Here is a 23437-nt window from a genome sequence, read left to right as displayed (position 1 = left end):
TGATAAGCCTTTTTTTGTGTCTTTAAGTCAGTAAAGATATGCATCTTGGACCCCACTTGACTTTATCCTAGTTATACACTTTAACTAAATCATTTCTCTACTATTTACTCATTCATGTAGGAAGTCGCTAATAACACTTAATTCTGCTTGGGTTCGTAAAAGCACTGAATGAGATCCTGTGTGTAAAGTGTACACAATGTGGCTAGCAAGTACCCAGTGGCTGGCAGCTACTATTGTCATCAACATGCTTATTTAGGAAGTGATGGGTATACACTAACTTCATCAATCAGTGCTAATCTTTGTTTCCATCTTATTTAGTCAGGCCAGCCCTGAACTCTTACCTGAAGCATGCTATGGTTCATTTGGAACTGTAGGATGGCTTCACAGAGGTTCCAAAATGTGTATTCTGGCCACAGAACAGGTTGGAACACCAGGCAGGAGTGGGAAGTCTGGGAAAGGTAAGGGAGAAAGTATTGTTTAGCAACACATTGCTGGGTCACAAGACTGGTCAGTCCTCCCAGAAGGAACAGACCGAGTAGGACCCAGAAACACAGAGGTTTGACAACACAGCACTATGAGCTGCAGCTGCTGCTTGGGGCCAACCCTGATTTGTTCATTAATGGGAGAAGAACTTATCTGAGGCAGTTAAATCACCAATATAGCACAGTAGTTAATGACAGGGGTGCTAGAGCCAGACTGCCTGTTTTAAATGCTGGCCCTACCACTTACTTCTGTTTGAGTGGATAAGTCATGTAACCTCTATAGGCCTGTTTCTTCAAGGGTAAAACTAGGCAATAATACCGAACTTTAAATGAGACAATACAGGATGAAGCTTCAGAATAGTCACTAGTGGAATAATTTCTAGAACATTCATGACAGCCATTGCTGGATGCTTTAAAGTGAGTGAGGAACTCAGAGCTTCACAGGGTGTACCATCACTTGTCATATGATTTACACAGCTTCCACCAAGGTCTCTGGCATTTTCTCTGGAACAAATTTCTTCTCCTAAGTAACAGTCATTCAAATATTTGAAGACTGGATTAGATCTCTTCCCCAGGTTATAATGCTGATGAAGATTTGTCTTTGCCAGCCTACTCTGAGTTTCAAGACAGCTGGAACCTTCTTTAACTTCATTCCTGCAACATTTCCTCTGAGGTGTTAACCTCTCCAGGCCACTATGCTCCAGCCAAGTCTTGGTGTTTAGGATGGCTCCTCCCATTAACTCACTATTTACCAGTGCATCCTTCTAAGGCTTGGTGCAGACGTGATGAGCAGCAGAGTGGCCCCAGGACCCTGTGGGGCCTACCATACTTCCTCTAATGGGGTCACAAACTGACAGCATCTCCAGTGGCTAACTCTTAGGTCACTTTTAAGGCCGTGGTCCATTAGCATCTCTCTGGCCCTATTATGTCAGCTCTTAGCAGCTGATTCTCTCCCCAACCTGTTCTTGAACAACTTCCCCACTGGCCAACTTGAACAGGAATAGTCATTTTCAGGCAAAAGTGCACTGAATCATATGGACTTATTGGGGACTGCCTATGCAGAGGGAAATGAGCTGAGGGCTAAGAAAAGAGTCTGCACACAGTCTACCTGGATGGACCATGCTGCGCAATCATGGACCTTCATCTGAAGGGGAGACTGCAAGGCCAGCTTGTTTGGAGGTGCTAGGGTACCTGAATGGTCCCCAAGACAGGTGTCTTGTTCCTTGAACATGGGACTCAACCTTTCCTGACAGCAAGACAGCCCTGATGTTCTCTCTGAGCTGGACATACTGCACTTCAGACATCAAGAACCGCACATGTTTACAAATAGACACAGATGAAGGGCAGCAAATGTTACCAGGCAAGGCCTGGAGGTGACTTCTTTAGATTTCAGCTCCCCTCTCTCACGGCCTGTTTCTCTGGTTCCAGGATGGCTGGGAGTGAAGATAGAACACTCCATTCCATCCTGTGGGTGCAGCTGCATTTGTCTACCCAAGAGAAGCAAGAACAGTGTTAGAAATTACCTACCTGCCAGAGCAGGAAGTCACTTAGCCGCACTTCCCCAGAAGTCCGGATCAAGATGTCAGGAGGAGGTGAGTGGCTGGTATAAAGGCACTTATCAAGAAGAGACTCTGAGACATCACTAGGTGTGCAAGATGAAACAAAGACAAGGTGAACTTCCGTATATAGCCTATCCAGTACACAGATATCCCTTAGATGCTCTGCAGATATTATGTGATACACAGAAAATCCTCAAAAAATGTAAACTAACCTAACACATTATTTTTTCTTATTTTTTTTTTCTTTATTTGAAAAGCAGAGTTAACAGAGAGAGGAAAAGAGACAATTTTACACCTGCTGGTTTATTCCCTAAATGGACACAATGACCAGGCTAGGCTGAAGCAAGGAGCCCTCAAGGATACAGGGGCCCAAGCATTTGGCCACCTTTTGTTGCTTTCCCAGGCTCATTAGCAGAGAGCTGGATTGAAATGGAGCAGCCAGCACTGAAATTTGCACCAACAGGAGATGCTGGTGTTGCAGGCAGAGGCTTAGATTATATACCCTTACAGCTGTGGTGATTTAAAAAAAATGTGTTGGAGGGCTCAGCATGGTAGCATAGTGGCTAAGGTTCTCATGTTGCATGTTCCAGTCTCCCATATGGGTGTCAGTTTGTATTCCAGTGGCCCCACTTCCCATCGAGCTTCCTGCTTGTGGCCTGGGAAATCAGCAGAGGACAGCCCAAAGCATTGGGACCATATACCTGCATGGGAGATCCAGAAGATGCTCCTGGCTCCTGGCTTCGGAACACCTCAGCTCTGGTCATTATGACCACCTGGGGAGTGTACCAGCAGACAGAACTTTCTCTCTTTAAATCCAACTTTCTAATAAAAAAAAAGTTTTTAAAAATATATTTGTTGGGCCCGGCGCGGTGGCGCAAGTGGTTAAGGTCCTCACCTTGCACGCCCGGGATCCCATATGGGCGCTGGTTCTAATCCCAGCAGCCCCGCTTCCCTTCCAGCTCCCTGCCTGTGGCCTGGGAAAGCAGTCGAGGACGGCCCAAAGCTTTGGGAACCTGCACCCGCGTGGGAGACCCAGAAGAGACTCCTGGCTTCGGATTGGCATAGCATCGGCCGTTGCGCTCACTTGGGGAGTGAATCATCGGACGGAAGATCTTCCTCTCTGTCTCTCCTCTCTGTAAATCTGCCTTTCCAATAAAAAAAATAATAAAAATAAATCTTTAAAAAATATATATATTTGTTTATTTGAAAGGCAGGGCGACCATGGAGAGGAAGAGCTAAATGGAGGGATAGAGATATATAGACAAATCTTTCATCTGTTGTCCAACACCTGCAATAACCGCCAGGCAAGATCAAAGCCAGGAGCCAGGAGCTGCTTCCGGGTCTCCAATGGGGTCCCAAGGCTTTGAATCATCCTCTACTGCCTTTCTAGGCCATAAACAGGGAGCTAGAAGGGAAGTGAAACAGCCGGGAGATAAACTGATGCCCATAAGGGATCCCAGCATTTGCAAGGTGAGGATTTAGTCACCAATCCATCGTGTTGGACCCCATACAAAATCATTTTAAGCCTTAAGTAAATTATATAATCTAAAAATCTCCAGTGCAAAAAGTCCACACTACTCAGTATCTCATGTAAACAGCAAAATAATCAGCTTTCCTCGTTTGACAAGAGCTACCTGCCCAGGTAAACATTCAGAAAGGACACAGAACTGAGAAAAACTGGCAACTGGCTGCACTGACCTGAAATAAAACATCCCCAATGCAGGAAAGGCAGCATTTACAACGTTGGTTCCTGCTGGCTCCCAGAACCCAGCCTACCTGCCCTACCAAGTGCCCATAAACAGAGTTTAGATTCTCCAACTGATAAGAGCTGACTCTTGGGAAGTGTCCAGAAGATATTTCCTGGTAGGAACGAGCTTCCGGGCTCATGGTCAAGGAAGCAGAAAATTTAGGCCATGTTCAAAACCAGATGACAAGTGTTAGCTGTGTTCCTTTGGGGAAGGCACATATATCAGAAACTTTTTTCAAATCATAGAAGGAAATATATTTTCTACATCACCACAGGAAATGGGTATTACTGATGACTGTGGGCTCTGTGGGCAGGCTTGTCCTGGCAGCATGGTTTTCTTTTGCTAAGATGCGTGAAACCCTATATAGTCCACATAATTTCTCAGTTCTCAGATGTTTGGAAAGAGTCCATTTGTCCTAACTACACTATAGGTTATCCTGAGGGACAAATCAAATGAAATAATAAATTTGATGAGTGAATATTTAATCTAGTGGCTAAGATTTGTGGTGATGGGGCTGGTATTGTGGTATATAGTAAGTTAAGCCTCCACTGGTGGTGCCAGCGTCCCATACAGGTGCCAGCTTGAATCCTGGCTGCTCTGCTGCCAATCTAACACCCTTCTGGTGTGCCTGCTTGAGCAGCAGAGGAAGGTCCAAGTGCTTGGACCCACTGACCCATTTGGGTGACCTAGAGGAATTTGCTGGCTCCTGGCTTGGTTTGGCCCAGTCGCAGCCATTGAGGTAGTAAACAAGCAGATGGAAGATCCCGGTCTCACCTCTTTACCAAAAACAGATAAATCTTTTAAACACAAACAGACACACACACACACACACACACACACACACACACACACACACACAAACATCTGGCCACCTCCAGATGCAGAGCCTGAGCATATAATTCAAACCGTAGACAAGAATGAAGTTCAAAGAATTCAGTCCCATTATTGATAAACCTGGAAACAGTCTACCTACTCAACAAACAGAAGCATGCTAAGCAAATTAAGACAAGATAAATTCTATCTGCATTAAAAAGAATCACCACAAAACGGAACATGGAACAAAGCACAATACTGGGCATAGACTGTTCACAGTGTGATTTTATCTCTTGTTTTAAAAGGATGATTCTGGGAGTGCGCATCATGGCACAGTGGGTTAAGAAGCTGACTGAGATGTCCCAAGTCATATCAGTGTGCTGAGGAGCAAGTTCCACTACCACTTGAATCCAGCCTTTTGCTAACTAGAGAGCCACAGGAGAGGCAGCAAATCATGATTCAAGCATCGGGGTCCCCAATACCCACGTGGGAAAAGAAGACAGAATTCCTGGCTCCTGGATAAGCTTTGGCCCAGTCCTGGCAGTTGCAGGCATCTGGGGACTAATCAGCAGAGGAATGCTCTCTCTCCCTCTCTCTGACTCTGCCATGCTCCCAACTATACATGATCCATTTCTGGTCAGGAGCAGTGGTGGACGTGCCTCCTCCAGGACTGTGGAAGTCACACCTTGGGTCACGGCTGTATGAATTAGACTGTAAGCTGTTGAGGGCAATCCCTCAGGAATATTCATCTGTTTTTCCTTCTCTTTCAGCACAGGACCTCAATGGCACAGAGCCTAAACACATGTTTATATAAATGAATGAATAGAATCATTGGGGCCTGGCGCAATGGCCTAGTAGCTAAAGTCCTCACCGTGAACGCACATAGATCCCATATGGGCACTGGTTCTAATCTCGGCAGCTCTACTTCCTATCCAGCTCCCTGCTTGTGGCCTGGGAAAACAGTCAAGGACGGCCCAAAGCCTTGGGACCTTGCACCCGCGTGGGAGACCCAGAGGAAGCTCCTGGCTTCACATTGGCTCAGCTCCAGCCTTTGCAGTCACTTGGGGAGTGAACCATTGGATAGAAGATCTTTCTCTCTGTCTCTCCTCCTCTCTGTGTATCTGACTTTGCAATAAAAATAAATAAATGTTTAAAAAAAAATACAAGTGGAAGAAAGAAAATGATACCAAAAAGGGGGAAAAAAGAAGAAGAAAGCAAGAAAGATCGTTCTAGCTATCAGAAGAGGACAGCTTGGGCCAGAGCAGTAGCCTAGTGGCTAAAATCCTCACCTTGCAAAGCACCGGGATACCATATGGATGCTAGTTCGTGTCCTAGCTGTTCCACTTTCCTTCCAGCTCCCTGCTTGTGGCCTGGGAAAGCAGTGGGACCTTGAACCCATGTGGGAGACCCAAAAGAAGTTCCTGGCTTTGGTTCAGCTTAGCTCTGCCTGTTGCAGCCACTTGGGAAGTGAATCAGTGGGAGGAAGATCTCTCTCTCTTTCCTTCTCTCTGTAAATTTGACTTTCCAATAAAAATAAACAAATCTAAATAAAAAAGGGGACAGCTTAATTGTAATAAACTCATTGACTATAAACGTGGTTCTTTCTACATTTGAATAATGCACAGAAACTGCCTCGAGCTGTGATCAGCTCACTCTAAGCACCAGGCTTCTGCAGCAGGTGGATTGAGACATGAGCCTTCTGAACCAGGCAGTCCTGCCAGCCCACTTCCTGTCGGCATGATTAACCCCACAGGGGCGCATTACTAAACCGAGCAGGACAGAGAGGATGGATACGGAAGAGCTTGCTGGACAGGATGCAGGAGTCACAGTGGTCTCTGCCACGCAGCGTGAGGGCTGTGCACGTGCGTCAGGGTCAGGTTCAGAAATCCAGCCCTAGGCCTAAACACATATCAAGGCTGCGTGCTCAAGAGCTTTCTTTCTAGCATGAACACACGTTCCCTTTTATGTTAATATACTATTTCATTTCACATAAATACTGAAACACATTAATTATAAAGGACCATAACATAATAAACATAAGAAGCTAAAAAGAACATTATCAATAACTTTCATTGACCTACCCTTGTGTATTTCTATTCTCTTACTGCTTGCCTTCTACCCCCACTTACTAACCAGTATGCTGTGTCTTCTTCAACAATCTACATCATTTAAAAAAATTTACTTGAGGGCCCGGCGTGGTGGCCCAGTGGCTAACATCCTCACTTTGCATGCACCAGGATCCCCTCTTCCCATGCGGCTCCCTGCTTGTGGCCTGGGAAGGCGGTTGAAGACAGCCCAGAGCCTTGGGACCCTGTGCCAACGTGGGGGAAATGGAAGAGGTTCCAGGCTCCTGGTTTCCGATAAGCCCAGCTTGGGCCGTTTGGGGAATGAACCATCAGACAGAGGATCTTCCTCTCTGTCTCTCCTCCTATCTGTGTATCTGCCTTTCCAATTAAAAAAAAAAATAAATCTTCAAAAAATTTTTACTTAAAAGGCAGAGTTCCAGAGAAAAAGGGAGAAACAGACAGAGAATCTTCAGTCCACTGGATCACTTCCCAAAGGGCACAACAGCTGGGCTGAGCCCGGCAGAAGCCAAGAAGCCACAACTCCACTCCCGTAGGGTCTCCTGCACGGCTGAAGGGGCCCAAGCATGTGGGCCATTTTCCAGTGCTCGTGTGAAATGCTGGTGTCCCAGGTAGCAGCTGAATCTCCTGCGCCACAACACTGGCCCCAACATTACCCATCTTAACTGGGCCCCTAGTGCCCACGAGGTTGAATCAGACAAAGAGTCTGGCCCCTAGCCTTGGCTTTGCCTATGCCTGGCTATGGCAGTCTTCTGAATAAACAAACAAATAAATAAATAATCTACACATTAAAAAAGTTTTTCTTCTTATTCCATTTGCAATAAAAGGAGGAGAAATAGAAACAGATCTTCCATCTACTGGTTCACTCCCCAAATGGCTACCAAGGCCAGAGCAGAGCTGATCCAAAGCCAGGAGCTTCTTCTGAGTCTCCCACGTGGATGCAGGGGCCCAAGGACTTGAGCCATCCTCTACCGCTTTCCCAGGCCTTAAACAGAGAACTGGATCAGAAGAGGAGCAGGTAGGACATGAACCAGTGTTCATGGCATGCTGGTACTTGCAGAAGGATTAGCCTATAGTTACTGCCTGAGACATTTATTTTTAATCAGCTTTTCAGGTCAACTGCATTATACTTAGGAAGGAATCAAAATTCCAAGATTCCATATAACATACGTTAAGGACAAGAACTCTGGGACCACAGAGCTCTTCTGAGTCTCAACTCTGGCATTTGATAGCAGAATAATCTTAGTCAAGTTACTTCAATTTTGAGCTCAGATTGCTCCTCTATAAAATGGACAAAGACCGTATATCTCTGATGTGAGGTTAATGACTTCATGGAACATAGAACATGACACAATGTCTGCTCTACTGCTGCTATTACTACTTCACCGTTGGCTACGACCTTTGCTGTCTAACTGGAGCTCATATGGGATCCCCATGCTCACAAGGGGAGGATTAACTAGGCCCTGATTTATCTTCATTTCAGAGAGACAGAGAGAGTACAGTGCTTCTATCCACTGCTCGGTGCCCAAATCTCTGCAAGAGGACAGACCAGGCTGGTCTGATGCTGGGAGCCAGGACCGTAATCCAGGTCTCCGCATGATTGGCAGAACCCAATTATAATGAGCTATTTCCTTTGCTTCCTAGGGAACTGTCAGCAGGAAGCCACACCTGCAGCAGACCCAAGACTTGAACCCAAGCCTTCCAGTATGGGAAGCAGAGACATCAACTAGCAATGTTAGCTGCCAAGCCAAGTTTACTCCTAAACTTAATTTTTTTTAAAAAAAATACCCTATTATTAGTTAGGTAATTTTATTACTGAATGTTCCATAACTAGTAACTTGAGAATGAGTAACTAGGTTCTAAAGTCCCTTCTATGGGGTGGCACAATGGCTTAATTGGCTAATCCTCCACAATCAAGCACCAGCATCCTAAACGGGTGTTGCCAGTTAATATCCTCGTTGTTCCATTTTCCACTCAGCTCCCTGCTTGTGGCCTGGGAAAGCAGTAGAGGACAGCCCAAAGCCTTGGGACCCTGCACCTATGTGGGAGACCCAGGAGAAGTTCCTGCTTCTGGATTGGCTCAGCTCTGGCTGTCGTGGCCATTTGGGGAATAAACCAATGGATGGAAGATCTTTCTCTCTGTAAATCTGCCTTTCCAGTGAAAATAAATAAATCTTTAAATACATTAAAAAATAAAGTCTATGCTACCCTTAATGATTAGAAGTCTACTACATTACTAAGGATTGACAAATTTCCTTGAAACTGTAATGTTGCTGGAATTTTTTCTTAAAGATTTTTAAAAAATTTTTATTGGAAAGGCGGATATACAGAAAGGAGAAACAGAGAGGAAGATCTTCCGTCTGATGATTCACTCCCCAGGCAGCTGCAACGGCTGGAGCTGAGCCAATCCGAAGCCAGGAGCCTCTTCCGGGTCTCCCATGCGGGTACAGGGTCCCAAAGCATTGGGCCATCCTCGACTGCTTTCCCAGGCCACAGGCAGGGAGCTGGATGGGAAGCGGGGATGCCGGGATTAGAACCGGCGCCCATATGGGATCCCAGGCATGCAAGGCGAGGACCTTAACCACTGCACCATCGCGCCGGGCCCTGTTGCTGGAATTGTAACAAGAGTCCTGAAACATCCCAACCTCAGCAAAACATCTTCCTGAAGAAACTGCTTATGAAAGTGCTCCAGTTTCGATGTAGCTCCCTGCTACTGGCCTGAGAAAGCAGTAGAGAATGGACCTGGGCCCCTGTACTCACTTGCAGACCCAGAAGAACTCTTGGCTCCTAGCTTCAGACTGGCCCAGCTCTGAACATTGGAGCCATTTAGGAGTGAACAAGCAGAAGATGTGTTTCTCCTAGTATGTCTGACTTCCTAGCATAAAACAAGTTTTTTGTTTTTTTTTTTTTCAATCAAAAAGAAAAAAACCACTGCCGAGCGGTCCAAAGGGCTTCATTTTTTATCGAGTGACAGAGCCTTGCTGCCTGACTTGCTGTTTCTCTGGGGTTACCTGGCATGCGGTAAACTCAAATTCTGAAGGAGCCTGCGGTTAGTCAATCCTCACCTCCGCACATGGGGAATCTTCCTACATCTTTCCACACACACCCATTCTGACCACTGGGGACAAGGCCCAGGTGGGTTGCAGGGTCTGTCCGTGCCCTTCTCCCTACCAGTTACCACGTGAAATAACTGTGAGTACCTTGGCTCCAGCAGGCCCTGCTCCACTCCCCAGGCCATCTCTCGCACAGCATTACTGATCTCGTGACGGGATGTGTATGCAAAGCACACGTTGAGGAAACACCTGAGGAGAGAAAAGCAGAATAATTTACCAATGGGGTCGGGCACTGGCACCCAGAATCGCTGCTTACAGAGCACTTCCTTCTGAAAGAATAAGCTCATAGCACCTGTCAACCACGTAGCCTCCTGAAAGGTTAAGAGTACAAGGGTTCAGTGTTTTCCATGTTTCCTTGGAGTAAACATGGCATTAGTTTTCTAAGACAATCAGTGGCCCTCAGCACCTCCACCCTCTCACCTTCTACTGCCAGTCAGTTTTCTGAGCATCTGAATCTACTGTAACATCGTCAAAAGGGAGAACAGGAAAGGAATCTAGTGTGAAATAAATCCACTGCCACATATTCCACTCCAAAGCCATAATGATGCAGCTTATTGAACTCTAGTCTCCTCTGCATCTCTAAGACCTCACATTCTATTCTAGGTCAAAGGAATAAAACAGAGAAATAATTTCTCGGGGTCAGTGGTGTGGCCATCATCTGTAGTGCCAGCATACCATATGGGCTTTCGGTGCCAGTCCTGCCCCTCCACTTCTGAAAGCAACAGAGGATGGCCCAAGTCCCTGGGCCCCTACACCATGTAGTAGACCTGGATCAAACTCCTGGTCCTGGGTTTGGACTGGTCCTGCCATGGCCATTGCAGCCAACTGGGGAGTAAATCAGCAAATGAAAGATCTTGTTCTCTCTGTTACTGTTTCTAATAAAATCATTTAAAAAAATTTAGTTAGTTTCCCCCAACTAAGTTACAGCTCCCACTGGTTTGCGTGAGGGCCGAGTACGAAATGGGTAGATCAGGCTGGACTACATTGGTTCACGTGAAAGACAGGGCTGGAAACAGAACTGACCCGGCAATTGCAATGACCAGTATGTGCATAAACTGACTAGGGTGATGGACAGTGCCGGACTCTGTCATGGCAAGCACACACAAGAATCAGGTCTGGGATCACCTCAGATGAAGTTTCTTTGGAGATCCCTCCAACTGAACTGCTGATCTCAGAACCCCAACCATGAAACGACTATGTCAGCCAGTGGATTCTGAATAGATTTCATCGCGATTAGAACGGAGAGACTGGCAGCGATTCAGAACTGTTGAACTATCAAAGCTGCTTGAGCAGGACCCTTGGGGCGTGGTTCACATTGGGGACCTGGGATGGGAAGCAAACTGGGTGGAGTTTTTTCCTTTGTTTCTCCTCTGACCCCAGATACAGGGAAAAAATGATATTAGTGTGGAAACAATGGTGTTACCCACTTTCCTGTAGCCCTTGATCCTTTGTACCCTAATCAACGAAATAAGATTATTAAAAATAATAATAATAATTTTAGAAACTGCCAAAAAATTTATTTAATTTCATTGGAAAGGCATGTTTACAGAGAGGAGAGGGAAAGATCTTCCATCTCCTGGTTTACTCCTCAATTGGTCACAACAGCTGAAGCTAAGTTGATCAAAAGCGAGGAGCCAGGAGCCTCTTGCAGGTCTCCCACACAGGTGCAGGGTCCCAAGACTTTGGGCCATCCTCATCTGCTTTCCCAGGCCACAAACAGGAGCTAGATGGGAAGCAGGACAGCCAGGACACGAACTGGCGCCCATATGGGGATGTCGGTGCTTGGAGAAAGAGGATGAACCAGCTGGGCCAGTGCACCGGCCCCACAAATGTAAAATCTTAAATAATAATAATAACAATAATAATAATTTCTTGAAGGATCTCTTTGCTGAGCGCTGCTGCATTCCCATCCCATGTCTTGTCAAGTTAAAAATATACACAGAATGAGCACATATGTGAAAGCAGGGATAGGTGCATAGAGGAGGGAGGGGATGGGAAACTAAGTACCTGGTAAGTGTACACACCCCAGACGTGGTACTGCAGAAGGTCCCTGCACGCGCAAGTGCGAGGGGGTACAAGTACCCCGAAGGACTCCCTCACTGCCCCGCACTACACAGACCAGGGACGACCAAGGAAGGATGTCACCCCAAAGCCCACGAGGTTAAAAACTGACAAGGGTCCCTTAGGGCTTACTTATTGTAGTTCTTCGTGGCCTGTATGGCTTGTGCGATGAGCTTCTGGAGATCCAAGGGCAGTAGATGCAGGTCCCCCAGAACCCGGATACACACTCCGTGCTTTTCCAGCTTCTCTCTGATGCAGAAAAGAAGGCAGTGTTGGGGAAGAGCACCTGCTGGGCTGCAGAGGCACTGACCCAGCCATGATCAACCACCAGAGTGGGTGTGCCTATCTGGGTGTCAGACACCTCCATGTGGGTTCTTTCACTGTGTCCCCTCAGCTATTCTGAACAGAGTTTACTGTGGCACCAAGTTTCGGACAGAACAGTTAGGCACCAGGTGAGGTCACATGGTCACCAAGTGCTGGCTCAGGATTGAAACCTACATTCGATCCAAGAATCTGAACTCTCAACCACACTTTACACTGCCTCATGGGGCCTACCGGCAGGGTGCTTTCTCTGTGATGCTTGCTTCATTTTGAGAAATGAGTAAACTCCCCGTAGGGATCTGTGGGCGGCTGTGTCATGTTCTGGTGAAACGTGATCCTAGTGACAGCCCACAGGAATGCTTCCTAAGCACTGGCCTGGGTCTCAGTGCTTTCCCTGCACCCACACCATGTATCCTCACATCGACCTTCGTGGTAATGGCCGTGACTACGAGGAAATAGGCAGAGGGAGGGAAGTTAAGATAATTTTTCAGTCAGCTGGCGAATGGAAAATAAGGACTTGAGCCCAGAGAGGGTGGCTCCAGAGCCTGCCCTTCCTTCAATCTCGACATTACACTGCTTTTCAACTGGACCCCAAGCTGACAGTGAGAATGTAAAGCACTAAACTGCTCTCCAACCAACTTCTTTCCCTTAGGAACACTAGGGTGAAACGGAAAACTTTGCACAGGGAAGACGGGGGTTTTGCCACAGGAAGCCTACCGTGGAATGGGGATGTCAGGGACCTTCTGGAGCACCTTGGCCCAGACCCAAAGGCCACATCCACATCCACTATCCTCTATGAATTTCAGCCACACACCTTCCAGGGTCATGACACAAGACTGAATCACCAGCAGAGAGAGTGTAGGCACCATATGGTCGAATTAAAGCAAAATTTGAAGAACATCATGATGAACTACAACTGTTCTTTTCACTACTAACCTAATAGCGTGACCCGTCACAGCTCTGATGCCACACATTTTGACTGTCTCAGAGTGCAGGACAATAAACAACAACTCATCCCTGGAGCAGGAGCAGGTGCACACCTGCCTCAGCATGTGTGACTCACCTTTGCGGCACTTCACTTCCCCTCTTTTGAAAACTGAGCTAATACTATCCTCCTCATGGGATAATGTGACTCTTAAACAAGCGTACACTTTAAAAAGGGAAGATTATGGGCTGGTGTTGTGGCAAAGCATGTAAAGCATGTGGCTGCTACTTGTGACACCAGCAGCCCACATGGGCACCAGTTCAAGTTGTTGCTTCCGATGCAGCTCTCTGCAAATGGCTTGGGAAACATAATGGAAAATGTTCCAAGTGTTTGGACTCCTGCCAGCCATGTGGGAGACCTGGATGAAGCTTCTGATTTCTGGATTCAGCCAGGCCCTGCCCCAGCCAGGCCCTGCCCCAGCTGTTGCGGCCATCTGGATGGAATATTATTCTTTTCTCTCTCCCTGATTTTCTGCAATCTTTCTAAGATAAACAATAAATCTTAGGAAAAAAAAAAAAAGAAGAAGTAGGAGTAGTTACAGTTCTAAAGAGTTGAGAATACTTGGGAACTTGGGATATGTTTCTCAAGCCTCCATCTCCAGCCCCTTAGCTGTAAACTCCTTGTCCAACAGGGGAACCAGGGAGATGTCTTTGGTCCACAGTCTCCCATCTCAACGATCCCAATATGGAGAATCTGACTAACTCCACTATTCCATCCCACACACAGCCAGAAATGACAGAACCAGCTGCCCAGCAAGTTGGGCTGGGTCCATCACCAATACAGCTCTAGAATCCTCTCTTCATAGTCCTGGCACAGGCAGGAGCTAGGCAAACAAGAGCTGTAATCAAGACTTATGGGCAGTGCTGGAAGGTGAAGCAAATAATTTCTACTGAACTTCTTTGATTCTTTCTGGTTTTCTGCCTTAAGTCAAGCCCAAACTCAGCCACAGCTAAGAGTGGCACTGACTCGCTACCCATCACCCTTTCCCTTGGGAAGACAATGCAGAGGTGTAGAGTACCTCCGAGGATCACATGCACCAACAAAATGACATCCTCACGTTGCTTTCACTCTCCTAGACCCATGGCCATGCTCACTGGTTCTGGGCAGGAATGTGACGGGAAGCGAGCCAACCAAAAGACTGAGTGCATTTGGGGCCGCTCTCTCAAGGCGGGGGAAGCTGGCTGCAGACGAGGAGAAAGCATCTAAGAGGATCTACCGAACCAATTCCAATCCCTAGTTCCAGTTGTACTTGAGGCTGACTGTACATGCTTTGAATTTTGTAGAAAATTTCAGTGTCGTCAAAAAAAGAACCCCCCCTTTGAAAGAAAGAGAAAGACAAATTAGCTTGCATTTGTGGTATCAGCCAGATAAGAGATCTAATACTGAAAATTTAGAGACCCTTAAGTAAGCCTCAGACATCAGTGTTGGGAGGATGAGGCATGTAGTAATAAGAACAGGTGTGGGATGAGTGAGAAGGCTGGAGGTGGTGTGAAGACACAGTCTCTCCTCTGATAGCATCTTACTGTTCTTCCATCAAGCGGCTGAACTTCTGCCGGGCCAGATCCATGAGCCCGTCTACCTCACTCTTGGAGCGTTTGAAGTTCTCAATGCTGAATGCGTAGACCGTCACCTCTAGGATGCCCAGGTTCAAACACCAGCGCAGAGTCTACGAGGGGAGAAGGCAAGGAGCTAGGATACAAGCAGGAGGGGGAGGATAATTCAGCATTGCTTCGGCCCTGACTCATAGACGTCTGACAGTCTGCTCCTCTCCAATCCAACCTGGGTAAGCCAGGGTAACTTCAGTGCTTATGTCAGGATAATGGACCAGATAAGTAGAAACATACCATGTAAGAAACTGAGAAATGTGATCCTACCATTATGCTGAAGCTGATTTTATTGACTGGGAAGAACACTTCACAAAGAGCCACATCCTAGTCTCTGACTTCATCCTATGTGGCCAGAGGCAAATCACTAAATCTCTCTAGGCTCTTGGCTCCTTGACTTTGAAGCAGGATCACAGTGGCTTTCTCAAGGGGCTAATGAACAACAGAAAAACACATGGAACCATCCTGATTCTGACAGACTCAGAGGCGGATGTGTTAAGAGAATAAAAGCAACAGTAGGGCAACTGTATAGCATTCATCAATCTGTAAAAGGTTTTCATGGGCGCCGGTTCTATCCCGGCAGCCCCGCTTCCCATCCAGCTCCCTGCTTGTGGCCTGGGAAAGCAGTCGAGGTCGGCCCAAAGCTTTGGGACCCTGCACCCGCGTGGGAGACCCAGAAGAGGCTCCTGGCTTCGGATCGGCATAGCATCGGCCGTTGCGCTCACTTGGGGAGTGAATCATCGGACGGAAGATCTTCCTCTCTGTCTCTCCTCTCTGTATATCCGCCTTTCCAATAAAAATAAAATAAATCTTTTTTAAAAAAAAGGTTTTCATACACATTATTTATTTGAACCTTAAAATAACCACTCCAAAATGTCATTATTTTTGTGCCTAATGCATAAAAAATAAAATAGATTCAGAGAGTTGAGGAAACACCAAAAATCTACAAAACTACTACAAAATTTCACTATATAACATTCTATAGCAGACAAAATTAATCTATTTTTACAGAAACTAAAACAGCAGTTGTCTAAAAAAAGAAAGAAGTGGTAAGTGGTAACAGTAACTGGAAAAGGGATTCAAAGGAACTTTCTCAAGAAATGGTTCTACATTGATAGGGGTCAAGATTCTTCACATGTACGGGTGATGAGAGGTGGGGAACTCTCTGCCAATAGCCATGTGGATATTTCCTTTTTTTTTTTTTTTAAAGATTTATTTATTTGTATTAGAAAGTCAGATATACAGAGAGGAGAGACAGAGAGAAAGATCTTCCATTTGCTGATTCACTCCCCAAACAGTTGCAACAGTCAGAGTTGAGCTGATCAGAAGCCAGGAGTCTGAAGCTTCTTCTGGGTCTCCCATGCGGGTGCAGAGTCCCAGGCCACAAGCAAGGAGCTAGATGGGAAATAAGGCTGCTGTGACATGAAATGGCATCCACATAAGATCTAGGCACATGCAAGGCGAGAACTTTAGCCACTAGGCTACTATGCCAGGCCCAGGCTCTTCGCTTCTGATCTATTTCTTACTGAAGTGCCTGGGAAGGTGGTGGATAATGGCTCAAGTGCTTAGGCCCCTGCCACCCACACGCTGACCAGACGGAGGTCACGGTTCAGGGCTTCACCCTGGTCCAGTCCCATGCTGAAACGCTTGGGGAGTGAGGCAGCAAACAGAAGATAAGTTTGTCCTTCTTTCTCGCTTCCTCTCCCTCTGACACTCTGCATTTCAAATAAATATCTTAATCCTTAACAGACATGCACGCAAATAACCTTAGGAAAATTCTGGTCAGAACATACCTGTGGGCACTACAGAGTGTATTCCTGATCCTCTTAGTTTCATAAAGATTGCCATCTACCACTGCAATTTAATGTATTCTGACTAAAACCCAAAAATGCTTATGACTTTCTTATAGAGTAACATCCCAAGTTACTGTATAACTGAAAGGTCTATGCCGTCAGAGATTCCTCAGCCTTGGGAAAGCAGGATGGGCAGTGAAACAGATCAGCGCAGTTCCCCGTGATTACGCGTTCAGCAGTGACAAGAACACAGCTAGAAAGGCCATATCTCAATAGAGAAATAAAATGACAAGTCAACCTAAGGTTATTTGAATACATGAATGTAATTTTATACATGCTAAAACAGAACATATTATAAGAATTGAATGCAACTTAGACTATAAACTGCTAAAATGATAAAAAGAAGTAATTATGTTATCTCTAATATTTTGTTACCTTCAAAATTTCACTGAATGATGGCTAATTTTTTGCTAAAGCTATTCTTAGATATATAACTAGCAAGCAAGTAATAAAACACAGAACATTTTCAGATCACAGCAAACTCAGGGCTCACTGTGCCAGCTGTCACACAATGTTGTGCAGATTGCTCGCCTGGGCTCTGCCACCCAACCTACCTCAGCCAGTTTGTTGAAGCCTTGTGAGTGGCCCTCCTGTCGCTCCACCTGGCATTTCTTGGCATATCGGCGGTTCCCATCCATTATGAATGCAATGTGTTTGGGCATTGGGCCTGCCTGTGGAATAAGAAAATGAAAAAAACAGATCTCATATCTTTGGTGATAGGGGGCACACTGTCCCCAAACTGACAGGTTTGGACTATATGATAAAATTCTTTGGGGCCAGTACAGTGGTGTATCAAGCTAATCCTCTGCCTATAACACCAGCATTCCATACGAGTGCTGGTTCTAGTCCTTGCTGCTGCACTTCTGGATCCAGCTCCCTGCTGATGGCCTGGGAAAGCAGTGGAAAAGTGGTTCAAGCCTTTGGACCCTGCACCCACTTAGGAGACCCAGAATTTCTGGCTCCTGGTTTTGGATCAGCTGAGCTCTGACCACTGGGGCCATCTGTGAAGTGAATCAGAGGATGGAATCTCTATTTCTCTATCTCTTTCTCTCTATAACTCTTTCAAGTTAAATAAAAAACTTTTTAAAAGGAAGGAAAATCTTAAAGAAGGGAATTGCATATTTCTTATTTTTAAAGATTTATTCCCGTTTGAAAGGCAGAGTTGCAGAGAGAAGGAAAGATGGTGGCATCCCATGAGTTTGAGTTCTAGTTATTGCATTCCAAGCTAGCTCTCTGCTAATTCACCCGGAAAAGGACAGGATGGCTGGACGCTTGCCACCATCTGGCCTGAACCAGCCCCAGCCAGTTGAGGAGTAAACTGGAGGATGGAAGGTCTCATTCATTCTCTTTCTTCTTCCCTCTCTGTAACTGTGCCTTTCAAAAAAGAAAGAAAGAAAGAAAGAAAAAAGTAATATGGCCCTTACCACCATAGTGGTTTCCTTCAACCTTAACCAGAAGGCAAAGGAAGGTGCCGCTAGGTTTTGTCAGGCAGTATGGGCATCTTCCACACAAAAGGTGCCCCTGTTCCCCAGATCTGATGACTGCTGTCATCCAAGGATCAGGGCTCAATATGCCTCAGATCTTCAGACCACCAGGATTTTCATGAAAACCCAATTATCAGGAACCGTATCAGAGCAAGCAAAACTCCCCCAGCTCAGAGCAGTGAGTAAAAGTGGACTCCTCAGCCTACCCTCCCTCCCTGGCTGCTTCCCAGCTGCTCTCCAACACCTGCTGCTGCTGTCCCCATACAAGCTTCCCAACGACAGAGAGCTGTAGTTCCGTGAACAAATTGTATTTTCTGGCTCTGTGTGTGTGTGTAGTCATGGATGTATATAAGTTGGGAAGCTGCTGAGTTTTAAATAATAAATTCACCACTATTTTTTACTTGATTGTCTGTAGCTAAAAACACAAGCAAGCTGCCTGGGTTCCAGCGGCAGGCAGGGGACGCCACATCACTAGGAGGAGGCTGAGGAAAATCAAGGAAGGTCTAAGGAACAGGGTGGTCAGTCTCCAAATGGCTGAAGGATAATTAACAAGTGTCATACACTGTGTTTATATGCAATGTTTCCATTCAATCCCAACAGCTGTAGGGCTGTAAAAGTCACATGATTCATAAATGAGACATTAGGACTTTTCTCAGGTCTGTCTGCCTGTAGGATCCACTCTCTTCCATGTTCTGCTGTACTGTCACATCAGAGGTTAGCACTCCACTTAAATGCAGAGCAGATAGGGAACCTGAGTCCCAGGCTAGGGACTCTGGGTTCCATCCCCTAGCGTGGGCTCCTAAGTCTCACTTCTTGCTAACAGACTTCACAGGCAACAGAAATGGCTCAACTAACTGGCTTCTGCTACATGGGACATCTGAACTGGGTTTCTGACTCTTGGCTTTAGCAGTCCAGTCCTGGCCATTGCAGGCACTAGGGGAGTGAAGCAGATGGAAGTGTGCTCTCTCTCTCAAATATTATGTTAAAACACTAAAAATAAATGTTTTAGAAAAAATTTTTCAGAGAACAGTAAGTAGTAGGAACAATGGATCAAAGTCCAAAGAAACAAGCTTCAATTCTGTACAGATACACCTAATGGTGAATGCTGACCAATGCTCTTGGAAAGCCCTGGGCTACCTCAAGATGTCACCAGGACAACAGCCGGTCAAAACAGTCATACGAAGTCACCCCGCAGTGCTGAGGCACTCTGAATCCTTTGCTGAATTCCACGTCACAGGTGCTACCCGAGTGATCAGGGCTATGGCTCACCTTTAGGATATTGGCACAGAACCGCTCCCAAAGCGACAGCTCTCCTTCCTTGATCCACGACATCGTTCCTGCCGGATCAGAAAGATCAGCTCAGGAACACAAGACACGCGTCAGGTAATCTGGGATAAACCAGAAGGGAGATAGATGCAGCGGTCACCATGGCTTGCCGTACTGCAGGGAAGCCACGAGCCGGACAAGCTGTTACGTAGACCCTCAGACTCCCTTTCGGGTCGCCCAGTTTCCTGAACCTCGCTCCCATTGCCTTTCTCTAAATATTTGCATTCATTGGTCCATCGGCTTCCTGCCTCCGTCTCGACTGTCCCCCGCGTCCTCCTCCATCTTCCCCAAGTTCATGTCCCACTCTGCGATCCCATTCACCCGCTAACCTCACACTTCAGCGATCTCGTCACTTTCTATTCCTCAGTCACCCCGGGAGCCTTCTAGCCTTTGCCGCCCTGCCCGGTCACCTCTCTCTCCTCTAGTTCACCCCTTCAATCCCTCACCACCTGATCCGCCGGGCTTGGCGTCCTCCAACAGCTCCAGTGAGCAGATACTTCCTCACGACGTGGCGCTCACGGAACACGTCATCGCAGCGCGCTAGGCCACGCCCCTTCTCCGGCCCATCCAATGGGCGGGGCGCAGCCCAGCTTCTGCAGATAGTGGGAGGAGCGACGTGAGCTCTGTGCGCGGAGGGGGCGTGGCAAAGCGGGGCCACGTGCTGTGGAAGGCGGGGTGGAGCTCGGCCAGGGTAACAGGGACCCTGGTACATTAAGGACATGCAGCCTCGGACGTGAGGGTGCTTCCAGGTTCCTAACGGCCTTCTGAAGAGAAATGTGTAAGGATGCGTCCTGCCAGCCTGGCACTACCGGGGAAGCCCTCAATAGAAGCCCTGGTACAAACCTTAAAACCGTATTTTCCGTGATTTAGTTTGGGAAGCACTTTGTAGCCCCCACTTAATCCTACCAGAGCAGTGAATTGCCATCCAGTTTGTACGACTTACGGGCACCCCGACTTTACGGTTTAGATTCTTGAAACCTGCCCAAATTCGGCTAGGAAGTTATGCACAAGGTAGATCGTTAAGACAACAAAAGGTCTGACCCACCTCATTTTTTTAACTTAGGGGAACTGAGTCACAGAATTGGTAGTTCAACAGGAAACAAAAGCATTTTAAAAGAACCTGATGACTAGTGTTAAACATAAAGCAACTTGGTGATCCCGTATTTGCTCTAAGCATTCCAGGCGTCCTTTTCCTCTAGTACCTTAATTGGAGAAAGCTCTAGAAGTGTAACCTACCCGGTTAGTCCTAACCTTTCCCATCCTTGTGGCTGTGCAGCTGGGGAGTTTCAGCCCAGGACATGAAATTTCCCAGGTCTGTTTCTTGAAGCCCAGAGATAGTTTCTCACTTCTTCCCTGGAGTTGATGGATGCACCTACCTACCCTTGTCCTGGTCGTGTTGCCAGGGTTGGATAATTTAATCCAGTTTCCTTGTGTCCTTGCACTTTGTGTTAATACTTGGTTTGCCTCCAATTAAGTGTTATCCGTTTTAAATCCTGCTTCCCCTAGGGGGAGATGAATGTTTAAAAACTCAGCATTCATTAGAAGGGCTAGCGAAACTTTGCCTCAAAAGAGAATGTTGTCTGAAGCCAGTGAATCTGCTCTGGCCTCAACTTCCCCAGCACCACATTCCCATTCCTTGGGGGTGCTGCAGGGGTTAATTAATTAAGATTTGTAAAAGGCTTTGAGGAGTAGGGGACTATTATTAGGGTCTCATGCCCCAAGCCATGGCCCCATCCTTTCATCCCAGCCAGTGGCACAGGCAACCCCATTCTTATGCATGCCAAGCCCCTAATCCCCTCTTGAATGTGGCAGCTTCCAAGCAAAGGACAAGAGCCTTCAGGAGAAACCAAAATCCACCATAATGAGCTACTAAGAGGACTGAACTTCCAAGATTCCTTAACAAAGTGGCTGAACAGAAAAACCTAATGGTTCCTCTCTGACTTCTGAGTCCCAATCCCAGAAGGTGGGAATCGCGAGGGCGAAGCGCCCTAAATAATTGACAAGGAGATGACAGTTTAGGTACCAATAAGTCTTGATTTATTCAATGTTATTTTCCCAGGGAAAGGAGAAGGGGTGGGGAAGTCAGTATATGTGTTACAAGGTGATTAGAAAAATTGAAAGTACAGCAAAAATCATCCAGTACAGGAAAAAAAAAAATCAACCTTCAAATACACAAACCCCAGGGATGGGGTCCCCCAAGCCCAGGAGGCTTAGTCTCCTGCAAGTTAGTAATGAGGAGATCTTAAAAGGAACAAGCTTTCTTACCCTCCCTCCCCATAAATTCAAGATTTCACACAAAGCTTTGGTTTCTAGCAGTAAACATGGAGTTACATTCGTCCGTCTCCTATCAAATAATCTTGTGGCCACTTTGACATAAGTTTCTTGCACCTGCATACAAGTTCCTGAGTGAGTTGGAAATACATTCATTCATAGTTCCCTTCCTGGTCTCCAAACCCCACTTTCTGCACAGAAGGTCCCCAGTAGCTTCTCTTCTTTAGGATACAAATGAAGTAGGCTTGATTCACCCAAAGACATCAATCAGTGTCTTACATTTTTGGCATGTGAATCACACACGAGGAAACGGCCTTGACTCAGGTGGTTGGGATCGAGGGAATTTCTTTAGGATTTTGGCATGAATCCTTTTAGGGGTGTGGAGATACACCCAAGAATTTATGCGTTAAATGTGTAGGGTTTCCTTTTGTGGGTGGAAGAATGGAGAAGAGGGAAGAGAAGGCATCAAATTTTAAGGATAGAAAATCCAAAATAGGATAGAGGTGGGGGAAACACAAAAGCAAAGATGGTTCGAGATCCCCTTGTGTTGCAGATCCTCTGGCTTGGTGCAGAACCTTCTGTCAAAGCCGCTTTGGCTACTTTTCTCTCAATACAAAAAGAAGTTTGTAAACAATACAACCCCAAAAGAACATGGAGAAAGACCAACACATTATATTTACACAAACTAGGCCACCTAGCAATCACCAACTCAGAGACTCACTGAAGTCCTACCAAGCCCAAATAACTAAAGGGGGGCAGCATGTGGGGGAACACAGGAACCCGGGATCAGACACACACAATCCAATGCACCCTATTGCATTTGTCCCGTTTCAACAGTGAGGTAGGCTTGTGGTGATCTCTCAGCATGTAAACGAAACCCCCCTTTTCTCCTTTAGTTACCAATAGTTATCACTACTGACGTAGGGCAGGACACTGGCTCCAGTTGCCACAGAGGCCCTCCCTTTTGGGTCTCCCTGGAAGCCAAGAATTTGGGAAGGTTAAGGGTTTTCAGTCCTGGCAGGACAGCATAGAATGAGAACAGGGTTTTTGGTTTTCAAATTCATCCTTACCAACTCATTCTTTTTGTTACACACATGCATGGACACATGTGCACACACTCTTGTGTGCCTGGCCTAATCTGCTCAAGGATGGATTTGGTATATAAAGCCAAGACCTGCGGTGCTAGTCTGGGATGCCCAACCATGGCTTCCGCAGTGGGCTTTCTACCTGGCTCGGCCTCTGTCTCTGCACCACCTTTTCCTGTTTAGACTAATTTCCAATCTTCCAGAAGGAGGAGATCAAGCCCCTGGGGCAACCCAATTAACATCCCAGGAAGCATTTTCAAGGTGGAGGGGCTCAAGAGGACACTATGGCAAACAAGCCAGCTCTAATTGGCAAAATGAGGTAGTTCAACAGGCTGTGCACTCCAATAGTTGCTCTCTGTGATGATAAAAAAAAACAAAAACTCTTCCTGCTGTGCAGACCCCGAGCTGCTGCCCACTTATCCCTGAGATTGCTCATGTACCTGAGAACACAGTGCAGGAAGGAGGGCCTTAGATTAAAATATACAAAAATACAAAACCAGAATATTTATATTAAGAAAAAAAAAGTTAAAATGCACAAGATACGTCGTTCGCACAGTTAGTGCAGTTGGCATCGTGGAGAAGTGGGACCCAAGCTATAGTTACCCCAGGGGAGCAAATAAATACATCACATTAGCCCAGCACAGGGTG

General features: G+C 46.4%; 1 protein-coding gene across 4 annotated transcripts in view; it reads right to left on the bottom strand.

Moving 5' to 3' along the window:
* DHDDS (dehydrodolichyl diphosphate synthase subunit) overlaps positions 1 to 19898 on the bottom strand; it is a 30757-nt gene extending 10859 nt beyond the window's left edge. Inside the window, exons 1-8 of one of the 4 annotated variants that reach the window (XM_040979623.1) lie at positions 19880 to 19898; positions 19377 to 19444; positions 17178 to 17294; positions 14690 to 14832; positions 11993 to 12109; positions 9887 to 9988; positions 2010 to 2124; positions 342 to 449 (exon numbers count right to left, since the gene is read on the bottom strand). In XM_040979623.1, coding sequence (XP_040835557.1) covers positions 342 to 449; positions 2010 to 2124; positions 9887 to 9988; positions 11993 to 12109; positions 14690 to 14832; positions 17178 to 17294; positions 19377 to 19439 — 765 coding nt within the window. In that variant the 5' untranslated portion in view covers positions 19440 to 19444; positions 19880 to 19898. Of the gene's footprint in view, positions 1 to 341; positions 450 to 2009; positions 2125 to 9886; positions 9989 to 11992; positions 12110 to 14689; positions 14833 to 17177; positions 17295 to 19376; positions 19758 to 19879 lie in introns of those variants that run through there. The other 3 variants (XM_040979625.1, XM_040979627.1, XM_040979626.1) reach the window with 3 other exon arrangements.
* Between the last annotated feature and the right edge of the window lie 3539 nt (positions 19899 to 23437).

The sequence above is a fragment of the Ochotona curzoniae genome, unplaced genomic scaffold (genome assembly GCF_017591425.1).
Source record: "Ochotona curzoniae isolate NIBS_2020 unplaced genomic scaffold, NIBS_Ocur_1.0 contig_3255, whole genome shotgun sequence".
NCBI lineage: Eukaryota > Metazoa > Chordata > Mammalia > Lagomorpha > Ochotonidae > Ochotona > Ochotona curzoniae.
Note: the sequence above shows the minus strand (reverse complement) of the source record. Positions and strands in the feature narration are given on the sequence as shown.